This window comes from Copidosoma floridanum, unplaced genomic scaffold, assembly GCF_036245765.1.
Source record: "Copidosoma floridanum isolate Cflo_tuat_1 unplaced genomic scaffold, Cflo_Japanese_pri ptg000007l, whole genome shotgun sequence".
Lineage (NCBI taxonomy): Eukaryota > Metazoa > Arthropoda > Insecta > Hymenoptera > Encyrtidae > Copidosoma > Copidosoma floridanum.
The window spans coordinates 158,708-185,353 of NW_028321884.1; the positions used below are offsets into that span (position 1 = coordinate 158,708).

Consider the following 26,646-nt stretch of genomic DNA (forward strand, 5'->3'; position numbering starts at 1 on the left):
CCAACCATTTGACAATTAATCTACACTAAAGTACGAAGATCGACGTACTTTCTCACTTTTTTTTCAGCTACTATACCCTTTGTCCCCCTTTATCTGATTGTGCTTACTGTCAACTGAAGCCTGTTGTTTTGTTGTTGTTGTTTATTTGCAAAACCATGTATAATTAAGTTAAGAGAAAAAAAGAGGGTAGGAAAAGTTTACGAGCTCCATGTATGGAACTTTCCGTTCCTGTTAGGTTTCGACTACTCGGCTTATAAAGTATTAGTGGTCATTGGAGGAAAAAATTTTTGAAAATGTTTCGTGCATAAAAATAAAAATTTATTAATTCGTCGTAACGATACATTATTATTCTTCTTTTAATACTGCGGAAAGGATTAAAACTACTGTTTAATTTTTTTCTCTTCGATTATTATCAAACACATTGTTATTGTATTAATTTACTTAGTAGTGTTTACACTATTTCTCGTAAGCCGCGACTACGGACGATAAATTAAAAAATCACAATAAGCTAGAATCCAAGGCCTTTTCGACGTTATGCTCGAGTTTCGTGTGCTTGTTTAATATATTTTTAATTGTTCACTGGAATGTGGCAATGCCGTTTCGATATCATGTAATACGCCGTAGTTGGTAAGTACAACGAGAAAGAAACTTTTTCTTTTACTCACTGACCCCCTTAATTCATAATTCTCCAATTGATCTTTCATTTTGCATGGATTCTCTTGGAATGTAGATATTACCAAGTTTAAAAAATATTTCAGCAAAGGACCATTAAAGATTGTGCATGTTTTATTTTAAACTGTTTAATTGATAACTACATAATATGTAGATTTCTCGATCAATAAGTCTAAGTATTCATAATTTCGTTACTCTTGTACTGTAGAGTGGACTGTAGACTGTAGTAAAAAAATGCTGATCATTCATTTATCTTAAGTAAAATTTCATTTGTTCCATTATTCGAAAATGCTTTTCTACAGTTTTTTTTTTGTGTAATTAAGTATGTGTGTATGTAAATACGTATAGCGCATTAAAATTACATGGCTAATAGTAGTTTGTTCAACAGAACACATATTTCGTAAGGCTTGCAACGTAACAAAGCAATCGTAGATCAAAGTTTGTCATTTACAAACATTAAATCGATTATTGGTGTAAAAATTAGTCAAAGTGCACTTTATAAAAGCGACTCTTCTAATTGCATTGCTTAGATGATTTTCATTTGATCACCAACATTTCGCAGCAATTCCTCATGTCTCGTATAAAATATATAAGAAGCGGCAGATTACTGTAATATTTGTATATATTATATATGTATGTGTTGTATACACGTCTCAGTAAAGCACACAAGTGGATGAGAATGAAAATTCAAAAATTTTCCAAAATCAATGTAAAAAATTGTATAAAAAGTTGTAAGCTGAGAAAATACAAATATTTTAACAATCAGTGAAAATATCGTCTGATTTTCAAACGAGCCTAATTATTTACAAACTATTTCCATTACATACTTTAACAATGTTGCATCCCGATTACATACAGCAAGATTCACAAAATAAATAAAAAAATTTTTACTCTCCACCTTTGTAACATACATATTACAACAATATAACACAAAAAAAAAATAATAATAAAATTGCATTTTCCGTGAAGATAACATTTTTTTACTCTTCATATTTTTCTACATGGATTTTATACCAATTAAAACAAAAGAAGTAAAAAAATAAAATTGCCTTTACCGTCAAATTTCTTCAACCCTGCGATTTTTTTTAATTTTATTATTATTATTATTATTAAGTAACTACATACTGCCGTCCTTTAGATTGATTTAACATTTTATGATATTTCTAAAACACTATTTGACTTAATATTATTGTTGCGCTACGAAATGTCTACGTAATTGTAAAATTCTATCTATCATGAAAAAATATTTTCTATGGCTCATTAGACCTTCTGTCATTTAAAACCTACAATACCTATAAATTTTTAATAGTATTTCGTTGTATCAAAAGCCCAGATGGCAAATGTGTACAATTTATATTAATCTGTATTCCTTTGATAAATTTAAAAAAATTTTAAAATCCATAAAACAGTTAATGTTTACTTTAAATCCGTCAACCATCGTAAAACTGTATACCTATACATATACTTACAAATCTTTGTTTGATTTCTTCTTAAAATGTGCGAGTACTCTTCCATAGGAAAAAAATATGATTGTATACATGTAGGAATAGGGGGTGTGCGTGTACCTTATACTCTACAACTATTATTGCCAACTGTAAGTTGTACATGAGACGTGGAAATGTTGTATTTTCGGGGGCGCCAATGTTGCTGCTTATCTAGGTAGTGCCGGACGATTTTGGTTGAAGGCAACGTTTTATTGATTAATATTATTACATTAAACAAAGTTACGGATCGTTTTTTTCTGTAAAAGGTTTGTACGATTTTCAAATGATGATGGTAATAGTGAAAAAATTTTGTGTTGAATTTTCTCGATTATTTATTCAATCGATTTTATGAATAAACAATTAATCTAAACCCAAGCGATTTCGATCTATGTAATGCACCGTCTCTTTGAATTAAAATCGTCGGCTATTTACGTCCGGTAGATTATTGGAAAACACAGCTCCACTCTTCACATATATATGTGTGTGTGTGTATACTTCCGATAACGTGGTGTTGCCTTGTCTCAAACAATTTACAGTTTGGCAGTTGTTGTGCAAAAGTAAACAATTATCACGGGGAGAGAGTAAAAAAACTTGATAATCCATACCCTGAATCGAATAAATAAATAAAAAATAATTGTTTTTCTTCAAGTTGTTAGTGCGCATAAAAAAGGTGATTTCTCTCGTAGTTAATACTAATCGGAACTTTAACAAACTTTCCCTAAACAAGATACTTTTCTTTCGCTTATAGTTGTTCATCGTAGCTTAAGTAGAAAAAATAAGTTTCGGTATTTAATCTTTCTTTGCTCGATATAAAAAAACATGAAGAAGAAGAAGAAGAACGTGTTAGCATTGACCCAGTAACCGAATACTTAATACTAAAGATAACGATAACGATAACGATGATAATAATACTAAGGCGGCTTTGCCGAGAGCAAAGGTGGGTTCAGGTTTTCTACCTGCGCTGGTTCAGCGGTTTGTCGTCGTTTTCGAGCGCCTCAACATTGAGCCTCGACATGCTCGGCAAATCGCTCAAAAGTATCTCGGTGTCGCGAGTGTTCATCGATGATGGCTCGCCACTAGCGCGATTACTAACGCTTCTTGTGAGTTTTTGCAAGACCTTTTCCTTGCGCTGCTTTTCGCGCTCCGACTTGAGCCTCGTGAACTCGTCGTCCAGACTGTTGTCGCTTGCGCTGCTCGCGGTGGAGCTGCGCGTACTGTCCCTGACGAAGGCGGCCGAGCCAAAGACCGCGTCAGTGTGGCCACCCGGCGCCGACATTTGGCCCCTGGGAAAATCGACGAATCGAATGTACACACGTATACATAAAACCGTGCGACACGATTTTCTACAACTCACCTCGTCGGCCGGTAGCGGGCCGTGGAGGCGCTGTCGCCGACCGAGCTTTCCGCGGAGTCGGGGTAGCTGACGGGTGCGCTCGTCGACAGAAGGAGATTGCCGTTGCGGGACATCGAGCCCGAGCCCGGGACGTCGACGGGCTCGCTAGGCGGTGGCGGCCCCTGGGGAAATATACTCTGTACGTGGGGACGATTGTCCGGCGGGCGCATGGACGTCATCGTCATTTGCTCGTCCACCTCCTCGATGACGCCGATCCTCATCGAGCCACCTCCACCTGTCCGTTCACCCAATCATTTTATCCTTGTATCGGCAATTGGGAGAAAAATCCCACTAACAACCACTACGAGTACCTGGCACCCTGAGGGACGCGGCTGACGTCGAGTTGGGCAGCCGGGTGCCGTCGGGCCTGTCCTCTTTGTTGAAGATTCGCTTGAGGACGTTGGTTACGCTGTTGATTCGCGTGAGCGAGCCCCCGATGTTGCTCGGCGTCGAGCCCGCGCTCATGGTACGGTCACGGTGGCTAACGCGGCTCCCGCTCCTTGATATCTTGCCCCCGGCGACAAAGTGTATGCCCGAGATGGCGTCGTCGTTGCCCAGGTCGCCCTGGTACTTGCGCTGGTACTCCTTCTCCAGCTCGTCGATCCTGACGCTCGAGGGCTGAAGCTCCTGCTGGGCGGCCGAAAGTTGAATGCCGGCCGTCGAGGGCTCCGGGTGCTCCTCCCTGAACTGCTCGGCGGCCGCCGTGTAGGGCAACTCCGTAGGGAAGACCTCGTCCCAGTACTGATCGCGTATCAGCTCGGGGTGCTTCACCCAAATCAATAAAACGATCATTTTGCAGGGAAAGAAACAAAAATATTAAAATTAAAAAAATCAAGTACCTCGTGGTGCATCTCATCGACAATCAGGTAGCTGACTTGCAGATTGCGATCGACGATCCAATTGACCTCAAAGTCGTCGTCGTCCTCGCCAAACGGGTTGATGAGGGTTTCGGCGACCTTGAGCCAGCCTTGTAGCGAGAAAAATAAAAGAAAAGAAAAGAAAAAATAATAATAATAAACAATGGTAAACGTCATGTGTATACGAGTCGTACCCATGTAGAAGAACATTTCGAGGGTCGTGAAAACCGGAAAGTAGATGTCGACGGTTTGAGGTTCCTCGTGTATCCACTGTTGGCCGATGACGTTTGTCAAAAAGTACGTGTAGACGGCTATGGTGACGACCTGGGTGTAAACGAGGGGTATGCTGATGGTGTCGTAGTGGACGAGGCCACCGCACGAGCCCCGAAACTTGTTGAGCTCGTCTATGAGGGTCTTAACGGCAAAGTCGTCCCTGATCCGGCCCTCCTTGCGCGCTCGCGTCACTATACTCGACGCCCAGACGATCGGCAGCCAGTGTTTGCTCGGCTTTGGGAACTTGTTGTTCAGGCTTTGGAATATCGCGAGCTCGTTCTCGAGCAACAGGCCCGCGTCCACGTAGTGATCCATTGTTGGAAATCTTTCAAAAAAACATAATCAAACGTGCAAGAAAAAGGATAACAAATGCTTTATACAAGCTTTATATGGCTGGTGGAAAAATAAAATAAAATAAATAAATGAAAAAAGCCAAAAATCAAAGTTACCTTTTTTTAACGCGCGGCGATACGCTGGCCAGCACGAGGGTCAGGCACACGCACACGTACCTATTTTATGCGCACGTGTTGTATTATTACCATCATCACCTATTATATTTTACATTATATTTGCTGCAGTTACGTGCACAAATTCATGTATATATTATATATTATAATGTAATAAATATGTCGTTGTTGTTGTATGGGCTATTATATGTATATATAGGTAGGTATAGAAAAATGAATACACGTACGAATACGAACCTTACGATGGTACGTCTCATGAGCCGTCCGCGCTCGTCATTGCCGTGGATCGTGGCTGAGACGAAGACGGCTATAGAATCGGGCCACGGGATCGTTATGTATTGGCTCCACCACCTATTCATAACGATCGTCACGTAAAATCCGAGGACAAACGAGAGCGGGCTCGAGGAGGTGTGCTTGCGACAGAACTCGACGACCCGCTCAAAGACCCGCTTCTGCTCCTCCTCGAGGCCCATCCGGTACAGGCCCGACAGGCAATAATATATCGTGAGGAAGAGCAACATGTCTGTCCATATCAATTTATAAACGCTCGCCTTCCACCTGTTGGTATTTTTTTATTTTTTAGTTTCATTTCGTCTCTACTTTTACAATGTACGCACACCTATACACATAATCCGATATTTATACCCTATGTACCTATCACGTGAAAAGAAAACTATAATCGCTCGAGCTGTAGGCATCGGTTGTTTGTGTTTGTATGTATAATTATATACAATACATTATAAAACGAAAGACCGGTCAAGTTATTATTTTGTCAAATTCCTCGTAAGAATTGCGCAAAATAATTTTAAAATTTTTTATACGTCGCGAGACTTGAATAAGTAGAATATTGAGTTTTTTTTGTTTTTTTTTACCCTTTTTCCGTTATTTACCCGTATAGATATGATTATAATAATAGTAATATAATAATAATTACGTGTTTCTAGTTCATGTGCATAGATTATTACATAAAGACACGAATGTGTGGCACATTGATGCCGTTCAGCTGTAGCCTTGGGTGTGTTATTTTATCGACTCTTCGCAACTATTGCAACCTTAAAACGTTAATTAGTGGCTTTGAAATAATATTGCCTGTGCGTGCAGTCTCTTGATTATTAATAGCTGCAAAATTTTCATCAAAAATCACAATTTTATTGTAACTGTACTCGGTTTAATGATAAAATTAATCCCCAAGATAATTCATAGAACTGGTTTATCGAGTAAATATTACATTAAGTAGTCAAGAGAAAAATGGTAATTACAAACCTCAACAATAGTTTTAAAAAACAGCCAAAGCCTCTGCAGGTGGCAACTTCTGCGGTGTACGATATCGTCATCTTTCTTCAACGCTGCTGCAGCTAAGTATAGAAAACCACGAGATCGACGCGCTGCTGCGACACTCACTGACGAACAATTATTTCATGCAACTGTGTGTATCTACATCACCAGCATCACGATTGTTGCAGGATTTATATTCTCAAATATTAACGCGCGAAATAACTGTTTTTCTTACATTCCTCAAATGTTATCTATCATTAGCCAATTCCTGCCAACGGCCGCATCTGGAAATCATAAAAAAAAAAACCTTCCAATTAGGTTGACTTTAATTTATTTCGCACTATAAAATATCATACTTTATTTCTATATTTCTGCGAATAAAATAATGCACGAAGATAAAAAGCGACACCCATTCGTGGATGGATGATAACGTGACTCGGCCATTTCGCTACTCATAGCTATAGTTTTTCCTATTTCCTTTTTTTAATATCTTTCCTGCTTATTGAGAAAGAAAACAATTTTTTTTTTTAACTTTCTTGTAGGTCCAGAACTTGTCAAAGTTAATCAAAAATGATCACAACATGGGGGGGAAAAAAAAGAATGCGTGTGACGAAAATTTTTCAACATGTTTTCTTCTGCCCCTCTAGCCGCAATGTGAAATGAATATTAATTTCGTTAGTTTCGTACCTATCACTGTTTTCTGTATGTGAATGCAAAAGCCAGTGTAATGCGTTATACCTACTTGAACGGTAAAAAAAAAACGTAAAGTTTGAGTTGGGGGAAAAATTAAAAAAGTCGAGTCGTCGAATGAATTCGTAACTATTTCACGTCAGCAGTCTGCAGACGTTTATTTATGCTCGTGCACCTTTTTTTCGAGTTATATATATATATTAGGTAAGTGGGTAGGTGGTGGTGTATGCACTGCAGCCGATCGATTATTGTTGTCACGCTCGCGGCTGCACCGGTACAATACACCCATGAGTGAATCGAAAGACATGGGAGTTTGAAAAAAAAAAACATTTCTGAAAAGTCATACTTACTCAACGCAATAATTGCGCGGCGTAACAAATATGTTATATATAAAGTCAAAAGAGAGAGAGAGAGAGACGCGCGATTCGTATGTGAAACAGCATGAAAAGCATGCACAAGGCCACTGACAAATCATTAGATTGCATTGAGGAAGTAAGTAAGTGTACTTACGTGTAACAAAGTAATCTTGGTATTTAAACGGTCCAAGGAAAAATACGCGCTGCACCAATATGTATATGTATAAAAACAGAGGTGGTTGTATGTATGTACGAGGAATATTATGGTTATTTGCTTGTTACTGTTGTTGTGCGTATGTCCCTGTGAGGCGCGTTATATTAGAAATTAATGCTGAGATGATCGAGCCAATCATCATCGTCATTATCATCGGGTACGATTATTATTATTATTATTATTATTATTTACTTACAAGTTTTCAATCAACGTTTTATCTCCGAATACTCGAGTATATTCGAAATCATCAGCTGTATATGATTCCATTCGTTATATGCCGACTTCCCAACAAATTGTGCAACAATCCAAGGCCATCATCAAATGATACCAAATGTTTATTTTTTATTTATTACAAATACGTTGTACATGATAGGTAGGTATATATACATGTTATTTGATGGATAAAAATATTTTTTGACACATCGATAAAAATAGATGATCAAATAACATTAACAAGTGCTGTTTCGCCGATTAAAAAAAAAAAAAAAAGTGTTACGTGTACCTAACGGCCAGAGACAATCGCTTCTTTGTATTATTTGTGAAAAAAAGAGGACAAATATTTGTAGATCAGGCGTCGGAGGAAAAAAAAAACTATTTAGCAAAATCGTTAATTTAAAGTTACACAGAGGGGGAACCTTGTGCTAAATAATAAACTCGCATAAAGTTGAGTTACATAACTATATATAAGTAGATAGGCACGTGAAAAAGATAAATGAGCTGAAAAATGAGGTGCGAGGGTGGGGGGTCGGGGGGCTTTTATTTTATTTTCAAGGGTCGCCTTACGAATTGTGAAATTTGCAAGGGTAAAGGGGCAAAAATAAGAACAAATAAAGTAAGTGATCGAGAGTAAATGTACCGTTGCCAAGTAAAGCTAACACCTAAGTAAGTGCTGCAAGATTTAAACTAAAAAATGAGAGATGCGAGGTAATAACACGATGATGTTGGTATTGGTACAAGAATGTACCTACAGGCACTTGTAATAGGATAGAAAACAAAGTTATCAGCTGACTCATCGAGTCGAGGGAGAGAGAGAGAGAGAATCATCGCAGGAAAAGGAAGAAGAGAGAAGAGTCGAGCAAAGCGTAAAATGAATGCGAATGGCAGCGGGCAGTCTGATGGCTCCGCATTTCCGCAACGACGACGATGACGAGTACACTAGAGTTATACACGACGACTTATCACGTGTGTCACATGTACATACGTATATGTATACACGGGGTATTATATATTTTAAGCATTTACAAATCATGTAAATAGCGCTTACCTATATATATATATATATATATATATATATATATATATATATATTTATATGATGCATGAATGAGAGCATTTTAAAAAATATACCCATGTATACACACCCGAGAAAATATAAGTGGGGTATGCAAGAAATTATACCAACGAGTAGGTACTTATTGGCTTCTAATGTTTCAATGCTGTGCGCCACTGCACCAGTTTGGCAGACTTGAAAAATAAATGTGTATGTGTGCATACGCAAGCACACGTATAGGGGTTGAGGGGTAAATATTCATATTTTATACATAGGGTGCTTGAAGGTGGGATGGGGGGGGTTTGGGTAGTAAATATAAATGCATACATGTATATATATATACATATAAATATATATACATGTATACAATATATATATAAATATATATATATATTACGTTACCGCAACTTTTTCGGGTGTCCTCCAGCATCAGCGACGACAACGGCGTGTCCCATGTAGAGCCGTGTAATGCAACCGAAAATGATCAACAGCTCACTGTGACCCGTTGGAGCACATATTAGGTATATTTTAATAAATAACGGACGCTGCACCCTCGATAGTAGTCGAATTCTATACCGATCTCAAAACAATATCAACAACAACAACAACAACAACAACAGAAAACTACAGCATAAGACTGCGGATAACAGTGTCGGTATCTGACCCAGTCATGCTACAGCTGTTGCGTCAAGTTTAACTGGGTCGAGCCAAAAATCCAAGCGAAAAGCTTGACGCTAGCTCAAAAGGTCCAATAACATCGTTGTCCACGGGCTCCCCAACAACGTCCCGGAGCGGGCTGTGACGCTAACTGAGCTTCGACTTTCTACTCTCTTCTTCTACATCTGCTCCTCGTCGTCCGACTCCGCCCCCACTTGGTCGCGCGTACACGCTCTCATGCCTATACTACCTATACTGGGACATGTTCCGCGTAATATAAGTACACCGCGCACAGCTTACTTTTCTTTTCTATATGCTTCTACTTGAGATTTTTTTTTTTTCCTTTCGTTCCCCACAAAGGTAGATACAATTGGCTCACTAAAATGCTAGACACGCGACTTCTGCATTACTGAAATATCTTCCTGTTCCAACATTTATTGGTATTTTTCGTTTACATCGCTTGATTTATTTTTTTATTTATTTTTTTCAAAAGTTATTTTACAATTTGCTAGATAATACGTAGAGGAAAATCAAACCAACCGATTTCATCGCTATGGGCCCCTTATTTTCATTTACAAATGATTGTAATTAACGGAAGCACGTGTCTAAACTGAGTGAATGCATACTTCATTTTATGATTTTCAAAAATATGCCATCTATGAAATTATTGTCTCATTACATGTTTTTTTTCATTACAAGGCTAGTTTTTACTTTTATCACTTTTGTCACGCGTTTGATTGCAAATGACGAAAGTTTCGTATTTCCTCTCAAAATGATAAACCATTCGTTGTTGTTATTTTTTTTTGTTCGTAATGTACTTATTTCTAAGTTTTTATTTTTTGGAATCTTTATTCACACAATTCAGGACACAGACGTCAGTTTCAAGCTTTAACGAGGTCAGTCTCCCCCCCCCCCATCTACGAGATTACGAGCGCTTTTAAATAGTTAGCACCTTTGGCTCACAATAACTAAACACCACAACTTACAGAACATTTTTTGTTATTCAACAACTTACATTGAACGCCAATTATTACCCAAGTTTATTCATTAATGTTCAATAAAATTTTTTTTCTTTAAAAAACTCGGCACCAGTGTAAAATATGTGTAATATCTCTTTTATTAAAAAAAAAAAAAAAAAAAAAAAAAAAAAAATTCTAGAAACATCAATTCTTTGTAACACTTTAAATTGTATTTATAATTTAATGTTATTGTTTATAACATCATAATACATCGTTTTTTCGACGTAATATTTATGATTAAAAATAATACATTATTATGAAATTTATTTACATTTACAGCTTTCCATTAAACATTCCAAAAATATGCCCTTCAAGAATCAACAGCGTTTGAATGTTTTAAATATTTGAACAAACACTCTGTCAAGGTTTCAAAGCAAATAATTATTTACATTATTTTTTAACATTAGTTTTATAACAGAATTACTTATATTTTCGATAAAATTCATTGTTTGGCAGATACGTAAGCACACGCGTAAAAAACTTGGTCCCTAAAAATCACAGCCGATAAATGCAATCCACAGTAGTCTGTGATTAAGGCCACTTGGTTAGTGTTATTCTTGACGATGATTCTCTTCTTAAGATTACAATTACTTTTCCTAACTATTTTCTAGTCATAGCATTGTAAATCCTTAAAACTGTTAAATGTCACGTAACAATGGTGGACAAAACATTGGTTTTGGTATTACAATGACCTGTTCTGAAAAGTCAAAATATGATTTTTTTATTCATACTTTTTCATAAATTTAAGCATAGTTCAACCAATTGCATATACCCTGCATATTTTATAAAGATAAGTTACATGAAATAATTGGCAATATTCACCTTATCGTTGCGTGTTGTGACTGTGACCAGCCAGGTCTAGTTCCAGTTACCCTTTGAGAGAATTTACAAGCCGCATTGGCTCTGTGTATTATATCTGGTGAAACGGTATTTTTGATGGCTTTATAAAAAATCCTGAAATGTTACAGTGACGTTAGAACAACGAATAAAAAAAAAAAAAATATGCACGCTATATGCGTGATTCACATACCTTGGCAGTACAGCAAGAATTGAAGCAAGAATCACGGTTAACCAGTATATATGCCGACCAATAGCCTTTTGCATGACCCAATACGAACCAGGTAGTCCCAAACAATTGATGCAAATAGCATTGTAAAGAAAACTAAAACTAAAAAATCCGCCTAATGACGCTAAAATTGCAGCTATGTGTATGAGGGTCTGAAAATTTAACAAAAAAATTAATGCTCAAAAACAGCTATCTTGATAAAGAAGTACACACAATAAACTAATTCTCCTTACCCATGACTTGATTTCGAGGCAAATGTGCATTAATGTCACAACAATACAACATGTTGTTATAGTTGTTCCGAATTCCCAGATATCGACGTCGGAATCGTAATAGACCTTATTAAGAAAAAACAGTAACAATAAAATGGCTATGTGTGGACAGACAAAATCTGTAAAATGTACAACTTACAGCTTCTGTGAGGAAAAATATGACGATACTCTGGTACAGAGCATCAGCCATCGTGATCCAAAACGAGTGCGGCTGATAAACGGAGGCTAGCCGGCTCCTCTCGTACAATCTAGGTGACTCGATAAGTAGATTAGCGGGAGCTATTTGGTCATACACGCCCAAAATGAGCGGTGGCAGTGACGTAAATACCAAGTTGTACGTGAATAAATATATTTGATCAATCATGACGGTTCCGGAAAAGCCACAATAAAGCTAAAAAAAACAAAGTAATATACCATCGAAAGAAATGTAGCGGCAAGGTTAATAAAGATGGAATAAATTTTAGGCTACCTGATACCAAAAGATTAGGAACACACAAATTGCGTTCTTGTAGAAAAAGTATTTAACCATCCTAGACAAACGATCATACGACCAGTGTCCGTGCACTAAGAGCAACCGTGTCTAAAACAATACGTTTAAAAAAAAAAAATAGTGCTAAAAGTAATCGTTTGAAAAAGAATTAATTGTTTTCGGGATTGATCATTATTTTACCAGCATATAGAATTTAGCTATGGCAAAGTCGGCGGCCATGACAGCCTGTAAGCCTTCCTGTCCAGACAATCCGATACCCACGTCAGCCGTCTGAATCATACTGACATCGTTGGCACCATCCCCGATGGCGAGGGTCCGCACGCCAAGCTGCTCCTTGACCACTTTGACGATGTAAGCCTTTTGAAGAGGCGTAGCTCGACAAGCTAAAACGCTGGAACAGGCTCTGGTTAGCTCTAAAAAAGGCCCGGTTAGACCTGAGCGCGGATCTAGCACGATCGTCAAGGTCTTGCCGTCGACGACGATAGCCCACTGCTGAGACTGTTGTTGCACGGATTTTTGATGCGGTGGCAGCTGCTGCCACGAGCGATTTTCGCGCTCCACTGTCTCAAGGTAACCACGGATGAGGCTCTCGGCAGTAGACTTGGAACGTGCCTGCAACCGCAACTGCTGCGTTCGCGAACTGAAGAGGTGCGCCGAGTAGGCAACGTTGACTGCCGTCTCGAGTTTGTCACCCTGTTAAAAATTGGTACGATTAAATATTTTTCTGTACTTTTGAACAACTCGTTGTTTGAAATTTCATCAACGACTTATGCATACGCAAAATACGTAACTGTAACCAGCCAGACGACTATGCCCGCTGAAACGAGACTGGCCACGCTTTCGGGGACCCCCGATTGCAATTTATCCTGCAAAAAATCACAGATTGACGACTTTGTACCGGTGTATTATTTTCAAACAAAATTTCTGAAAAGTGAGTAAATGAAGACAGGCTCCACATGCATATACCTCGATTCCAGTAGCACCCAGTAAGCTCAACTGGCACTCGAGGTTTGCGTAAGACTCGCGCATCTGGCGCTCACGCGCATTACCAGATTCGCCTGGGGCCCCGGTGGCCTCGAGTTCCGCGTGTAGCTCCATCCACCGCTTAAAGTCCTGGGCAGCAAGGCTGCGTCGGGCCATCATCAGCGTCCGCAACCCTTGTTTGGCGTACGCGGCAACCTGCTGCTTTACGCGGGCTGTCATCGGTGAATCCTCCTCGGTGGGGCTCAAGGATCCCAGAATGGTCGAATCGGCGCCCTTGCTATACAAAACTATCTCACCTGTGTGGGGTTGCCTCACCACGATGGACATGCACTTGCGATTTGAATCGAACGGTAGCACCTGAAAACCCGCATACGACAATACTTGGTACGCGTTAACTTTTTTTTTTTTTTTTTTTTTTTTTTTTTTCTTTACCTTTAGCACCTCAAATGTGAGACTGGACTTGTCAGGCAGTGAAATGGTTACGTCTTGAGCAGTTCTGCGCATCAGTCTAACGTTGTAAGCTCTAGCCGTATTGACGAGCGCCAACTCGTCAGGGCTCTCAGCTTCATATATCGCTGGTGTACTGGGAACCATTGATGGAGATTTTCCATTCTTTTCAGACGGAAAACCAAAATTATTTTTGAGTCCCAAAGGAGACAATTTTCTCGTCAACATTCCCAAGCTAGGTATTGACGACAAATTCAATAGTCTCGGCCTGCAAAAAGTAAATTACAGAAATAACCATGGTCACAATTAATTAATAACCATGCGTGACTTTTATTTCTCATGCTACAATTAAATTTTTACCTAGAAGTTTTGTTACGTAAAATTGGCGTGTCATCAGATTTCAAGTTTTCTACTGTAGAAACTGTCGGGAAATTATCTTGAGAATCAGCAGCTTGTGAAGTTGAAACAAGTGGTATGGTATTAGATATCGTTTCACGAGTTGCTGGAGTTGCACTTTTTGATTCCGTGAACCTTATGTATCTAATTTAAAAAATAATAATGTCAATATAAAGTGACAACAGTGAGTAAATTTAAAGAGAAATTATGAAAAAATGTAATAATTATCAAAGTAATCGAAAAATACACAAGTAATTACCCTTTAGGGTTGGCATTACTCGGTTGAGGATCTTCGATGACACCACTTGAATTCATGTTGTCGTGATGAGGATGATAATTTACGACGACGGTATTACAAATCGCCAATAGAATAAGAAACTCCTGAAGTTTATGCCTGTAAGTACCTATGAGTAAATCCTCTTTTAATCTTGTACAAGGAACAAGATTTTCACCATCGCCAGTATGTATGTAATCTTGTCCACCCACGGCACATCTCCGAAATAACATTTTGTTTTCCGTTAATGTTCCCGTTTTATCAGAAAATATGTACTGTACCTATTTTTAGTAACAAAAAATATCCAAAATTTTAGTTTGATCTTTTTTACGATTAGCATGAGACCAGATGATAAAATTGTTTCATCTCACTTGACCCAATTCCTCAGTGATATTAAGAGCACGACATTCAGCCGTGCGATCAGTTTCCTCGTCGTAAAGTTCTCTGTCGCACATAATATGATAAACCTGACCTAGTTTTGCCATTTCAATAGTCACGTAAAGACTAAGTGGAATCATAACTTGAAGAATTATAACAAACGTCCAAAAAGTAAGCATGCCTTCGTAAGAGGCATCTTGTACTACAGGTAAAAATGGCGCCGGCACAGATGCGTAAGCCGATAGCCAGAATTTACAGCCAACTGCTCCAACGATGCAGAGAATGATTAAAATAACCACGCACCACACTACATCTATGTTCATCTGCTGTTCTAATCGTGATCGCTGAAAGAAGGCATTATTCATTACGTAAATTAGTTAATGCGATTATTGCTGAGCGCTTACCTTATACCTAGGACCACCATTGTTGAGCATTGCTTTAGTTTCGTGGCCAACGTAAATTACGATACCTTCGATGAAATCTGTATTTTTTAAATAACACTCCCTCAATAAAAGATTTTCTGTGGAAACTGGCACACGAGTTCCATCAGGATGAACAACAGCTCCGTGAAACCTGGATCCAAAAGGGAAAAAAAAAATTTTTCTTATTTGTATGTATTAGTGAAAAACCTTAATCCTCACATCTACCTATAAATCTTGGTGCTTGGCTTATCAACTTCTATGACTGAGCGAAATTTTGAAGGCTGAAACGTTTCTTGCAGGTTTGAGAAACCTCTGACAACCTGACGTTGTTTCAAGTTCGTTTCGCCATCCAAATTGCAAGTATCAATAAAAGCAAATCCGTGTGGATCACTGCTACGTAGAAGCAAAAGATCAGCGGGCAAGGGCTCGTTATTTGATAAATGAATAAAATCTCCAACTTTGACGTCCTTCCAAGCTGTCTTGACATACCTATCTCCTTCGCTAAAAGCATCATTTGATGTCGTTGTCAATACAGAAACCATTGCCGTGGTGATGAAGCATCAAAATATGTATAAACATACCTAGTGTATACACGACATGTGGAGTTGTTGACGCGTCTGTCACTGGCTAATCTACGCCGGTCTTCAAAAAAGTCCTTGAGAGCCGTAACTCCGAGTACGAAAACAACAGGAATCATCGCAATCTCTTTGCCAAAGGCATTTATCGCTGGCACCCAATTCAGTAGAACTATGAAGATGAAGTAAAGATTGGCCACCCTACGGAACTGTTCAAGCAAGTTGCGCGGTAGAAAGCTCAGCGCGCTATACTTAGTCGTACGTATCCTGGGCGTACCGAAAAAGTAACAAACGCATCGTAAGCTGGATCGAAAAGAATATCTTGAGTTGAAATATGTATATGTGTATATATATACCATACCTGTTGTCTCTGGCGCCAACGACGACACCAACACCGGTGGAACGAATGCGCGCGGGAGCGTCAGCGTGAGGTGGGAACGGGAGGTGACTGGGCGTAATTGTACGGACGAGTGGTTCCTCGGGTGTCGAGCCGCACCAACGAGCCCAGGCTCGCCGCCACCACGGGGGGGCCGCGCTACGTCGTATCGTGTAGATGGACTCGGATCTGGAGGCTTGCCTGGAGTGTCCGCGAAAAGACGGCATCTTGTCGGCTAACAGTCTCGGCGGGTCCTCGCGATGGCTGGGTGGTAGAATAAAATCCGTCTTGGAACCGACCCTGCTGTGCTGCTGGCCAGCTATGCCAGGCTGCTGTGGCTGCATGTCCAGTAGCTGGCCTTGGCTGAAGGCACGTTTGTGGCCGGGCTTCTTGAGAGCCGAGGCTCGACCAGCTGGAGCCGGCCGAGCCTGGGGGACTCCCATACTTGCGACACCCCCGTGGCTCACGGAGCGCGCGTGTCCTCTGCTGGTTGACGCAGCTGTCGCTGAAGAATCCATGGCTACAGATGCGGTTGCTACCGTTGCGAGACCGGGCTGACCTTGCTGGCTCGGGAAGACATAGAGAGAATAGTGCTGGCTGCGCCCTGGCTCTGGCTCCTCGCACGTTTCTCCCTCCTCTTCCTCTTCTTCTTGGACACAACTCCCGGACATGCTGGTTGCACATCTGCTGATCAAAAGTAGTATCATATGAATAAACAGTCATTCATAAAACGATTTAAGCATTGTTTTGTATGCTTTTAGTAAAGCTATATTATAACGGTATAGTTTTCGATTTCCTGCGCATATATGCATGCCTTACTGACCCCCATTTAATGTCTCTTTGAAATAAGTATAATGTATGTATAATAATTGACACCCATACTGTGCCTATTGTGCAAGCCGTCATGATGAGAAATTTGTTTCAAGTCATTTATACGAAATTGTTAATCTCGTTAATGAGGGGGTGAGCAGGTAATGTTTGCATCAGAATACATTTTGCAAATAAATATAACCAAGACAAGAGGCAAGTATAATGATAAAATTATTACGAATACCTGCATCTATCTTCAGAATTTCAGCAGCATCTCATTGGGCTCCTTGTAGATCCTTGTTTTTCTACCATCTGTGTTTACACCGCAAGGACTAGTATTTAAGAAGAAGTTCTTGCAAGTCTTGCAACCATGGTCTTATTGAGATATGTAGTATGTACAGTAGTACAAATACAAACACAAGTATACGTATGTATAGGTATATATAGATAATTAATTCCCAATGTGTTACTTTAAAATCTGACTAAACGCGATAGCGCTTAAGGTAGATTGAAAATGGGCCTAAGTATGATACTTGAAAAAGTAAGTATAGGTACTAGTACTCCTAATCATCATCACAACATCACAAGGAAGGTGAATAACACTCTCCTCACACTCTCGCGCACTGTCAATGCCGCAGCAGCAGGCTCGATGCTCGATCAAATCGAATCGAGCTATATAGGTGCAGGCAGGGAAGCATATGATGCATCCGTGTGTGTATTTGTACCGTACCACTACACTACAGTACTACACACAACACACGTACACACTACAGTACTACTACACTACTATTACTATCGTACTACCGTACTACCACTACTACCGTCAGTAGTCAGTAACTCAGTATACCTACTACCTACCGTCTACGTGTAACTGAGTTCGTCTATGTAGGTACATTCTATTTTTTCCATAATTTGGTATACGTACAGTACGTACACATACTTATAATATAAGGTGTCGTTAGTGTACGTTCTTATTCGACACTTGGACAGCGTGCATAATATATGTACTCACTTCACAACTGTGAACTTGAACTGTATGCTTGCACGCATGTGTGTACCTACAGTTAATTTCTAGCAAAAATATGAAAAAAGATTTTTCTGATCAAAGTCATTCACCTAATGTACAACAACAGCTTAAGTATGGCATTTTCGTGTGCTGTAATCTGTAACGTACAATAATTGTACAACCTTAGTTAAAATTATAGAAGCTCCTGCAGAGCTGTATGATCGTACTTATCATTTTTTCAGTCTCATGTTAACTAAATATAGGCTCATGAAAAAAAAAAGATTCGCAATATTACCCCAGGTAGTAGAACAGCTTAGTCAATAGCTCGGTATTGACTTGAATTGGAATTTTTTATATTTCCATGTTGTGGTAGACATATGCTGGACACAGATTTTGTGTTTGCGAAGGCCGCGAACATATACGCAATTACGCATATGGTCGCGTCACCCCCCCCCCCCCCCCGCGTCCGATAAGTACCCATATCTGTCAGAATTTGAGAGGGTACTTTTTAATGAGGGCGCTGTGGTTAAGTATTGCATGGTTATTGGTTAATTTTGCTGTCAAGTTTAGGTGTGTAGGTATATATATGGGGTAGGTGCTCGGTGCCAATACAAAATAAATGGAGAGGAACAAATATTTGTCTTAATTGTTTTTCGATTGCATCTTTATTGGCCAAGTTTCAAACAAAATTGTATTTATTTTTTACATGCATGTTAATTAATTATTTAAATAAAAATACTTCATTTTGTAGTGGTGCAGTTGAATTTCGGTTTCAATTTGTTGCAGTTGGTGCAGCCATTGATAGATTGATTCATGTACTTAATTTATTTGGTTATTACTTACACTTTGATCCTGATTTACAGTTACATTTGTCTAAAAAATACAAAAAATTAAATAAAATTATTTTTTTATATTTTTTTTTTTTTAATCTTATTTTTACAATATTTTGCTATCAACATTATACCCAGTTGAGTACTTAATTTGTACGACAAAACTAAAAAGAGTTTGTTATGTGTACGCATTAATTATTACACGTGTGGAAACAACACTGTAGTTTGCATTAAATATACATATTGTTAATATTTCTTACACACAATAAAATTCATTCAATATATTTATATACTCAACTGTTTATTGAATGATTATCAAGTAAAATTAACTCAAACGAATTCGTGTTCGCACATCTAATGAAATATACAAGTATGAGCATTTCCATAGAATATTTTATTCAAGAAACCCAAGCATTATAGAAAAATTGTTTTTTCATTAAAACAAAGGTTTTCATCTTCTGCATTATTTTAGAAAATATGTGAAATTTAACTAAAAATAAGATAAAGTGTGACATTTTTCTTTTTAACTTGAAAAAATATATGCCTGATCACTTGGCATACAAGTATAAATTCTCTAGCAATCTAGAGAAAAATTATTTTATGGTAATATCAATTTTTTTCGCAAACGAGTGAATTTTTTTATTACTATGTTAGTAACGAGAGAGGATTTCCCTTACATAAAGAGACAGAGAATTTTCATTCCTATATTTGCGAACAGATATTTTAGTTAAAATTTTGAAGGAAAAAAATGGTTCTTAGGACTGGTCTCCAGTACTTATTCAGTAATGACAAATTTTCCCCACATATACGAATAAGCTAAGTTACATAGAATCATGCACTCAAAAATTTTTTTTGTTTTTTTATTTTAGGGAGTCCTGATTTAAATTTATCTATAGCGTTAGTCATATCAGCACACAGTTGATAATGTAGTACCTAATGAGGAGATGGTATGAAACAACTATTTAATCCATCTGACTGCATAATTAACGTGGTAAAAGTTAGTTTTAAGCAGTTGTAAAATGACAAAAAGTATAATGAATTTATTGTATATTTACCTCCACATCCTCCTTGGCTGCATTTGCAATTGTCACCACAATTGCAGCCTTGACATTTATCTGTAACGAAAAATTTGTAAAGTTATATAATTATTTACAATACGTCATGTAATCCTGACTTTCATATAAGTCTATACGAAAAACTGTACAAGCAATACAAATTATTTGAGTTTACCAGTTTAATTATCTCCAACACAACACAGTTTCGATCGTTAAAAATTAAATGATTTTCGAAAAAATTATTTTCGATGATAAGTGTTCTGCCAATATTCACAAAAGACTGCAAGCCAAAATTTTTTTGTTTTACTAAACTCACATAAATATATAAATATATAAAAATATATACACACACACACATATATATACATACTTAGTTAAGTGTATACGCTGATATTATCATGAAAAAAAAACATGTTTACCTACATGGCGGATTAAGGAGGTTCTAACAATAGCTCAAATTGTGGAAAATATTTTGCCTACAACTATTTTAATTATTAATTATGATTAATTTAAAAACAAACATTGATGTTTGGAATATGTCTGTTAGTTTGTCAAACCGCAAAATCTTTTTTAACGAGAAAAAGCTGTCAGCTGTGACAATTTAAAAAAAAATGGCTTATTTGCAATAAAATCGTAAGTTTTCCTAATCAGTATCGAAATATTTTATTTTTATTGCATTTTTACTGAGAAAATGTATATTTTCTCAAGTTCCAAAAGGCTATATAATTATTGATGTACAAAAGTATACGATAAAAATAATCATTACATCAAAATGTAATCTTAAAAATGTTTTTCCTTCATTACAACCAAATCCATTAAGAATATTGAATATTACAAATTAATGGATCAAAAATTTTGTTGATCATTGCTAATTCACGGTTAACTTTTTTTATAAGTACATAATTCTTTAATGATGTTGTAGTTTTAGTCTTTAATGAAGTAATCAAAATGCAAATATCACTAAAGAAAAAAAAATCATTCAATACTCGTCAGATATCAGTCTTACAATATTCATCTATTTACTTATATTGATAAATAAACATCTAATTACATCAAATAATAGAACACGTATTATACAGGTATACAGATTAGCAGCTATAATGCAACATTGCAAAACTGATATATTTCAATATTGTTAACTTTATTAAACATTTAAAAAGTAAATAAAAATTTTGGTATGTTAGTGCAATCATATTAAAAATTGAACCAAAAAATCTTTTGTGCTCATGGTGACTCTCGATAATATATTTTATGTATGATTAACGGGTGAGTGGGAATATACAACTCGTAAATTACCTTTACAATCGTCACAGTTCGGTCCAGGCATGTTAACTTTTATTAAACCTCTTTCTTGAGTCCTATTACTCACGATGTGTTACTTAAGCGACAGCTTGCACCTCTACTTACTCTCTGCGACACTGTGGGCGGCGGCTCCTCAATTTATCGATCCCTTCCTCTCCGCATAGCTCAGCGCTCTCTCTCTCCAGTGTTCCCGAGGCCAGATTGCTGAGCCAACGATTTCTTTGTTCTTTTTTCTGCACAATGCGCACATTGCTTTTTTATTATATTATTTCATACCCTCTTCCATCGTGACATTCAAGTAAATTGAAAAACCGTCCGAGCTATGGCTTCCTTTAATCTCTCCAAAAATTAAGACTTATCAGTCCACAATCACATTCCCCGAGTAATTATAATTTATAAGTTGGAGAGCTTTGATCTACCCACTTGAACTATTTCATAGAAATAAAAACCTTTTTTTTTTTTCTCTAAATATGAATTGCAAGGCCAATTAATCAACGAAGCGTTATATTGAGGACGTTATACGCGTTTCACGATCGACAAAAACTCAAAGTACTTAGTTTCTCTTTACTTTTTTTTTCGTACCGTATATTTTGCTTCATTTTTAAAACTGATTTCAATGATGTAATCAAGTAGGATACTGAGGAATGCAATGATGACGTTTTAATTTTGAAGTAGTATAGTAGCCTTTATTACGTACAATAAAAAAGAATGTTATAAATAATGTTGGCTGTCATGTAATGTAATATTAAAACACTTCGTTGTAAATACTATACAGTAAAAAAGTTTAATGTAAAATTGTTAAGTGTTTCGTTCTTATAACGTTATTATCTATCGAGTAAATATTAATCTTTTAATCTTTTACAAGTAACACAATACTCAAAAAGTTTTGATTTACATAACTTTATGTACACTTTCTATGTTTAGTTGGTGTTTTTTCAGCCATCTTTTGAACTCTTATTGAAGTTTCTGAGTTTGATTGATCTGATGTACGGTTGTATTCAATAACACGCCCTGATAAAAAGTAAGAATCAATGAAAATACACGTACCTCAATTCAAATTATTGTTAATAATGCAATAAAATATTGTTCGTGATTACCTTCGTGTCGAATGACAACTGTATTTTCGATAGGTTCTAGCAACTTTTTTGTTCTTGAATTTGGTGTTATTGAACAAGGTGAATATGACAACTTGTCGATCTAAAATAAAATATTTACTGAATGATTTAGGTGGATATTCCATCTGCTATAGTAAAACCATTGTTTAACTTACCAAACGAACTTTATCAGCCGATTGGTATCGTATTGTTGATATTTTGTTCTCATCAGAATAAGTGAAGGGGGACTGTCAAAGAAAAAAAAATCTCACCATTACTAAATTGGAAATTATTTATTTATTTTTTTTAAAATCCAAATAATTATTTTTTACCTTGTTTTCTTTTGAAGGCGATAACTTCATCCTAAGCCTGGGACTTTTGCCATTATCTTGATTTGATATAGGTGTGAGTAGCAAGTCCTCGGTTCGGCCTTTGACATTCTGTATTAAATCGCTATCCATACCATGTATATACATGTTGATTGGTGACTTGATACCGTCGTAGCAAGAATTTAGTGCAACTGGCTTATCCATGGTAAAATCCGAGAAGTACGGCTTTTTTGGCTTTTTTCTGGGTAGAACAGAGCTAGTCGGAGTTTTGCCAGGAGTTAAGAAATAACGTGGCTTGAGCGGCAACTCTTGAGTTGAACACACCAACAGGTGATTTGGACTGCCTGTCTCTATGTCATTTTTGTCGTTGGTACTGACCGGAGTTTTCATTAACTGCGTATCCTTTGGCGTTTTTGATGCAACTTGTTTATTGCCTAACTGCTCGATTGCTTTATCGACTAAAATTTTTGGGCTCAACTTTTCTGTAGTTTTCACGTCAATGACTTTTTTATCCAATCTGGGCGTCTTTTCTAGTGGAGTCTTAACTTTTTTGTACTGAGCGTGTTGCTGCTGTTGTTCTTGCAAGGTAGGGACCGGAGTTTTTGGCAAGTGCGTGTCCTTCAGCGTTTTTGTATTCGTTGTTTTTAGCACAACTTGCTCATCACTTAATTTGATTGGTTTGTTGACTAAAATTTTTGAGCTACAGTTTTCTGCAGGTTGCACATTGATTGCTTTTTGGTCCATCCGAGAAGATTTTACCAACGGAGCTTTAACTTTTTTACATGCAACATGCTGCTGCTTCAAAGAATTGATTTTAACTGTTTGTGAATTTTGCTGCTGTTGCTTGGGTGCTAACCTTGAAAGAATCTTCTTACCAGCTATTGGTTTGCTCGCTTGTTGCGAGTTTGACAAAGGTAGGGTTTTTTTTTCAATACAAGGTGTTCTCTTAAGCGAGGGTGTGCTATTTAACTTTTGTGAAGTTTTCGAAAGGGCTTTTGGTGCAAGCCTAGGAGTTTTTGCAATATCGTGCAAACTTGTAGAGCGGCATTTCGACTCTGAGTGTAGCGTGCTTTTTATTTTGGCTGAAACCGGCTGCTGCTGTTGTTGATAAAAATTGTTTGGAGCTGGAGTACGGGGTTTCAGGTGGCTTGACAATTTTCTCGGCTCTACTGTAGTCGCTTTAGGAGAACAAATGTTTTGCAAAACTTTCAAAAGTGGCTCACTTTTGTCACGGAAGTATTTCTTGTACTCAAAGCAGTGTCCCAATGTATTTAAAAAGGTTGCATCTTCTTTGTTGTCGATTAAAGTTTTATCTTGCACGCCTAATTTATACAATGTTTCCAGACACTTGTTGTCACTGCTCGGGCTTGGATCTTCTTGATCTATTTCCATCATTAGTTTTGCAGTATCTAAACACCTCTGCCGTCTTTTGGCCAATTCAATCAGAAAAGAGCAATCTTGATCCTCATCATTAGTAGCGTCATTCTCTCTATGTTCGCATGATTGACTAGTATTGAGGAAATTGTGACAATCTTTTTTCATATTTTCCATCAACTCAACGTTCTTTTCTGGCGACTCAAAATAGTTATGATTCAGATTTGTTTTCGGATTGTTATTTGCAGTCAATATTCCCTTGAACTCTAACTTGTGGAATTTCTCATCAAATCTTTGTTTTTTTGCAACATTGAGATTAACAGAGAGTCTACACTCTGATTTAGATCTTGGTGCTTGTACAAAGTTCAAATTATTGTCCAACTTGTTACAGGGATCCGAATTTCTGACATCAATGATACTGTCGTCCAGGGAAGCCATTTGACGCTCGCAAATCGTTAACATTTCAGTCATACTTTTTTTTGTCGATTCTGGAACTGAAAGACTTCTTCTGACTCTTTTAGTGTCATTAATTTGGCTGTCACACATCATATCACAGACTTTTTCCCAGTATTCAAACGACTTATCTGCACTTGGTGAGAATTTCTTTATCGGCGAATATACGTTTGACATAAGTTTGTTTTTTGGTGTGTTTAAACTATCAAGTAACTTGCATGCTGTGTTTTGATTTAGAGCAGAAGCAGAGCTCATTCGATTCAATACATTTTTTAGAGCAATCTCTTTGTTTTCATCAGACTTCTTATCTGGAGATTTATGCTTATCAAAACCCAATGTAGTCGCATTTATTAAGGATGGAGCCCACTCTGGCATAGATTCATCTTCAATAAATTTACACAACTTACGGAATTCACCTGTCATCCTGCTTAAACTAATACCAGATGTATCGGTTGTACTATGTCGGATTGGTGATTCTGATGCCACAATCGAATCTTCAATAATGGAGACTAGTTTTTCAGTAAACTTTGTAGGAGTTTCTTTAAACTTTTGAGAAAGTCGACTTAGTATACGAGGAATGTCTTGTTCTTGTAATGTCTTGTCACGCTCGTCAAATGGAGATAGTTCTTGTTCCAGTGCTATTAATGCATCCCAAACATCGGGCTGGTTAATATTATTGATCTGAAGTTCTGGGGATGAAAAGTTATTTTGATAGTTGAAGTTATCTAAAAAAAAAAGAAACACAGAAAGGTATTATTACATAAAAATTATAAATAGTCAAATTGAATATTCAAGTAACGGTAGTCATTAAAAAAGATCTTACCATTAAACATTGTCTCAATATTTTGATTCAATTGACTTTTAACCGTCTTCATTTCGGTAGTTTGTAATTTTGCATTACAAGATGTTGCAATGGCTTGGGAATTCAAATCAAGTATATCTTCAACTTTATGACTCAACTGTGATGTCTCTATCAGTTGGGTATGATTTTCACAAAATGATGGTTCACAAGAAATATTTTTATCCATTATAGTGATGCTATTGGTTTGAGTATCAGAATTAGACATAACTACACTTAAATAGTCAGAATTTGTGCTATCACTGCAGCTCTCAATCAAATTTAAATCCATGTTTGTCAAGGGTTCATTTTTTACTAAGATATCATCAAAATTACTGAAGGCTAAAGAAAAGTCTTCTTTATTATCACTTAAACTAAAAGAATTTAAATTGTTGGGCGAATTAAAGGTAGAAGTAACATCAGTGTAATGTGTATCACTTGATGTATTAGCCGACATTGTTTTCTCGTTATTTTTGCAAAGATCGACTTCAGTTTCTCCTTCTTCTCTACCTAAATCACGAAAATGAAAAACTCGTGAATCAATAAATCTATATTGTTCAGAATTTGAAGGTTATACGTGTTGCAACGGATTGGTCATGATTCTATAATATTACAAAGAACGGGATATTAAAGGTAATCACCATGCACATAAAAATCTCATAAAAATTTGGAATTGGTCATTGAAACTCACTCAAAAATTCTCTCATTGATTGTAGAAAAGTGTTGGACCACCTGCGTCTATTTATAGACATTTCGATGTTGTCATTGATAAAATGAGTATTCCGTGTAGTATTGATGACAGGGTATACAACAGTAGTTGCAGATCCATCGACAAAAATGATGATATAAAAAGATTACGGCCAAGATTTAACGCTCGTCCGGCACGTCTATTTGTGTAATCACACGAAAGTTATAGATATAGATGACACAACAACGAAAACGTACGCTATTGGTGCGTGAAATGAACTGCTATATTATAGGTGTTTAGGTATAGTAATGTCTGTCAACTGTCATGTCAATTTAAATCATAGAACCTCTATGATTTAAATACTCTGATAATAAGATATAACGTCTGCAGCGACTATCCAAGTATCCAACCAACAGCCCAAGTGCAAAGCAAAACTGAATTGCCAACTGTAGATTTTGAGCGTGTTAAAAAAAATAGATAGAATTTAAATTGATCTACGAATAACAATAAAATGACAAACCGGCAAGCCAAGGAGAGAGAGTTCAATCAACTTTGATGCG

General features: G+C 37.1%; 3 protein-coding genes across 6 annotated transcripts; all 3 read right to left on the reverse strand.

The window, feature by feature from the left end:
* Positions 1–302: 302 nt before the first annotated feature.
* On the reverse strand, positions 303–9,738 carry LOC106640053 (bestrophin-4). 2 transcript variants are annotated; one of them, XM_014353924.2, is made up of 10 exons: positions 9,528–9,738; positions 9,354–9,446; positions 6,410–6,705; positions 5,384–5,704; positions 5,129–5,188; positions 4,601–5,004; positions 4,389–4,516; positions 3,861–4,314; positions 3,511–3,784; positions 303–3,439 (listed from the first exon to the last, which is right to left on the reverse strand). In XM_014353924.2, the coding sequence occupies exons 3-10, from the start codon at positions 6,478–6,480 to the stop codon at positions 3,109–3,111; spliced, it is 2,043 nt and encodes a 680-aa protein (XP_014209410.2). In that variant the 5' UTR covers positions 6,481–6,705; positions 9,354–9,446; positions 9,528–9,738; the 3' UTR covers positions 303–3,108. The 2 variants fall into 2 exon arrangements, with proteins under 2 accessions (XP_014209410.2, XP_089444784.1); XM_089588658.1 differs by having other exon boundaries at positions 9,354–9,738.
* Positions 9,739–10,912: 1,174 nt separating this feature from the next.
* LOC106640046 (phospholipid-transporting ATPase VA) lies at positions 10,913–17,728 on the reverse strand. Of its 3 annotated transcripts, none has more exons than XM_014353917.2 (18): positions 17,362–17,728; positions 16,293–16,994; positions 15,938–16,198; positions 15,582–15,857; positions 15,339–15,507; positions 14,928–15,278; positions 14,542–14,837; positions 14,247–14,426; positions 13,872–14,154; positions 13,422–13,796; positions 13,247–13,321; positions 12,636–13,148; positions 12,435–12,545; positions 12,105–12,356; positions 11,927–12,031; positions 11,658–11,845; positions 11,450–11,581; positions 10,913–11,324 (listed from the first exon to the last, which is right to left on the reverse strand). In XM_014353917.2, the coding sequence occupies exons 2-18, from the start codon at positions 16,976–16,978 to the stop codon at positions 11,273–11,275; spliced, it is 4,305 nt and encodes a 1,434-aa protein (XP_014209403.2). In that variant the 5' UTR covers positions 16,979–16,994; positions 17,362–17,728; the 3' UTR covers positions 10,913–11,272. The 3 variants fall into 3 exon arrangements, with proteins under 3 accessions (XP_014209403.2, XP_014209401.2, XP_014209400.2); XM_014353915.2 differs by having other exon boundaries at positions 15,938–16,234; positions 16,293–16,991; positions 17,362–17,725; XM_014353914.2 differs by having other exon boundaries at positions 15,938–16,234; positions 17,362–17,725.
* A 4,280-nt stretch (positions 17,729–22,008) lies between these two features.
* LOC106640062 (uncharacterized) lies at positions 22,009–26,416 on the reverse strand. The gene is made up of 6 exons (XM_014353939.2): positions 26,090–26,416; positions 25,384–25,908; positions 22,737–25,285; positions 22,581–22,652; positions 22,408–22,507; positions 22,009–22,321 (listed from the first exon to the last, which is right to left on the reverse strand). Exons 1-6 carry the CDS (start codon positions 26,148–26,150, stop codon positions 22,212–22,214), a joined length of 3,417 nt encoding a protein of 1,138 aa, XP_014209425.2. The 5' UTR covers positions 26,151–26,416; the 3' UTR covers positions 22,009–22,211.
* Positions 26,417–26,646: the final 230 nt, after the last annotated feature.

What these genes read in the sequence shown, in the direction of transcription:
- LOC106640053 (XM_014353924.2), bottom strand. Translation starts at nt 6,480, where the DNA reads ATGACGATATCGTACACCGCAGAAGTTGCCACCTGCAGAGGCTTTGGC. An exon ending in CGAAATGTTCTTCTACATGG is followed by an intron (nt 4,517 to 4,600) that starts GTACGACTCGTA and finishes TCTCGCTACAAG; the next exon opens with GCTGGCTCAAGGTCGCCGAA. An exon ending in TCGATGAGATGCACCACGAG is followed by an intron (nt 4,315 to 4,388) that starts GTACTTGATTTT and finishes ATTTGGGTGAAG; the next exon opens with CACCCCGAGCTGATACGCGA.
- LOC106640046 (XM_014353915.2), bottom strand. Translation starts at nt 16,978, where the DNA reads ATGTCCGGGAGTTGTGTCCAAGAAGAAGAGGAAGAGGAGGGAGAAACG. An exon ending in TCACATTTGAGGTGCTAAAG is followed by an intron (nt 13,797 to 13,871) that starts GTAAAGAAAAAA and finishes GCGGGTTTTCAG; the next exon opens with GTGCTACCGTTCGATTCAAA. An exon ending in TCACAACACGCAACGATAAG is followed by an intron (nt 11,325 to 11,449) that starts GTGAATATTGCC and finishes TTGACTTTTCAG; the next exon opens with AACAGGTCATTGTAATACCA.
- LOC106640062 (XM_014353939.2), bottom strand. Translation starts at nt 26,150, where the DNA reads ATGTCTATAAATAGACGCAGGTGGTCCAACACTTTTCTACAATCAATG. An exon ending in TATTGAGACAATGTTTAATG is followed by an intron (nt 25,286 to 25,383) that starts GTAAGATCTTTT and finishes TTTTTTTTTTAG; the next exon opens with ATAACTTCAACTATCAAAAT. An exon ending in AGTTGTCATTCGACACGAAG is followed by an intron (nt 22,322 to 22,407) that starts GTAATCACGAAC and finishes ACTTTTTATCAG; the next exon opens with GGCGTGTTATTGAATACAAC.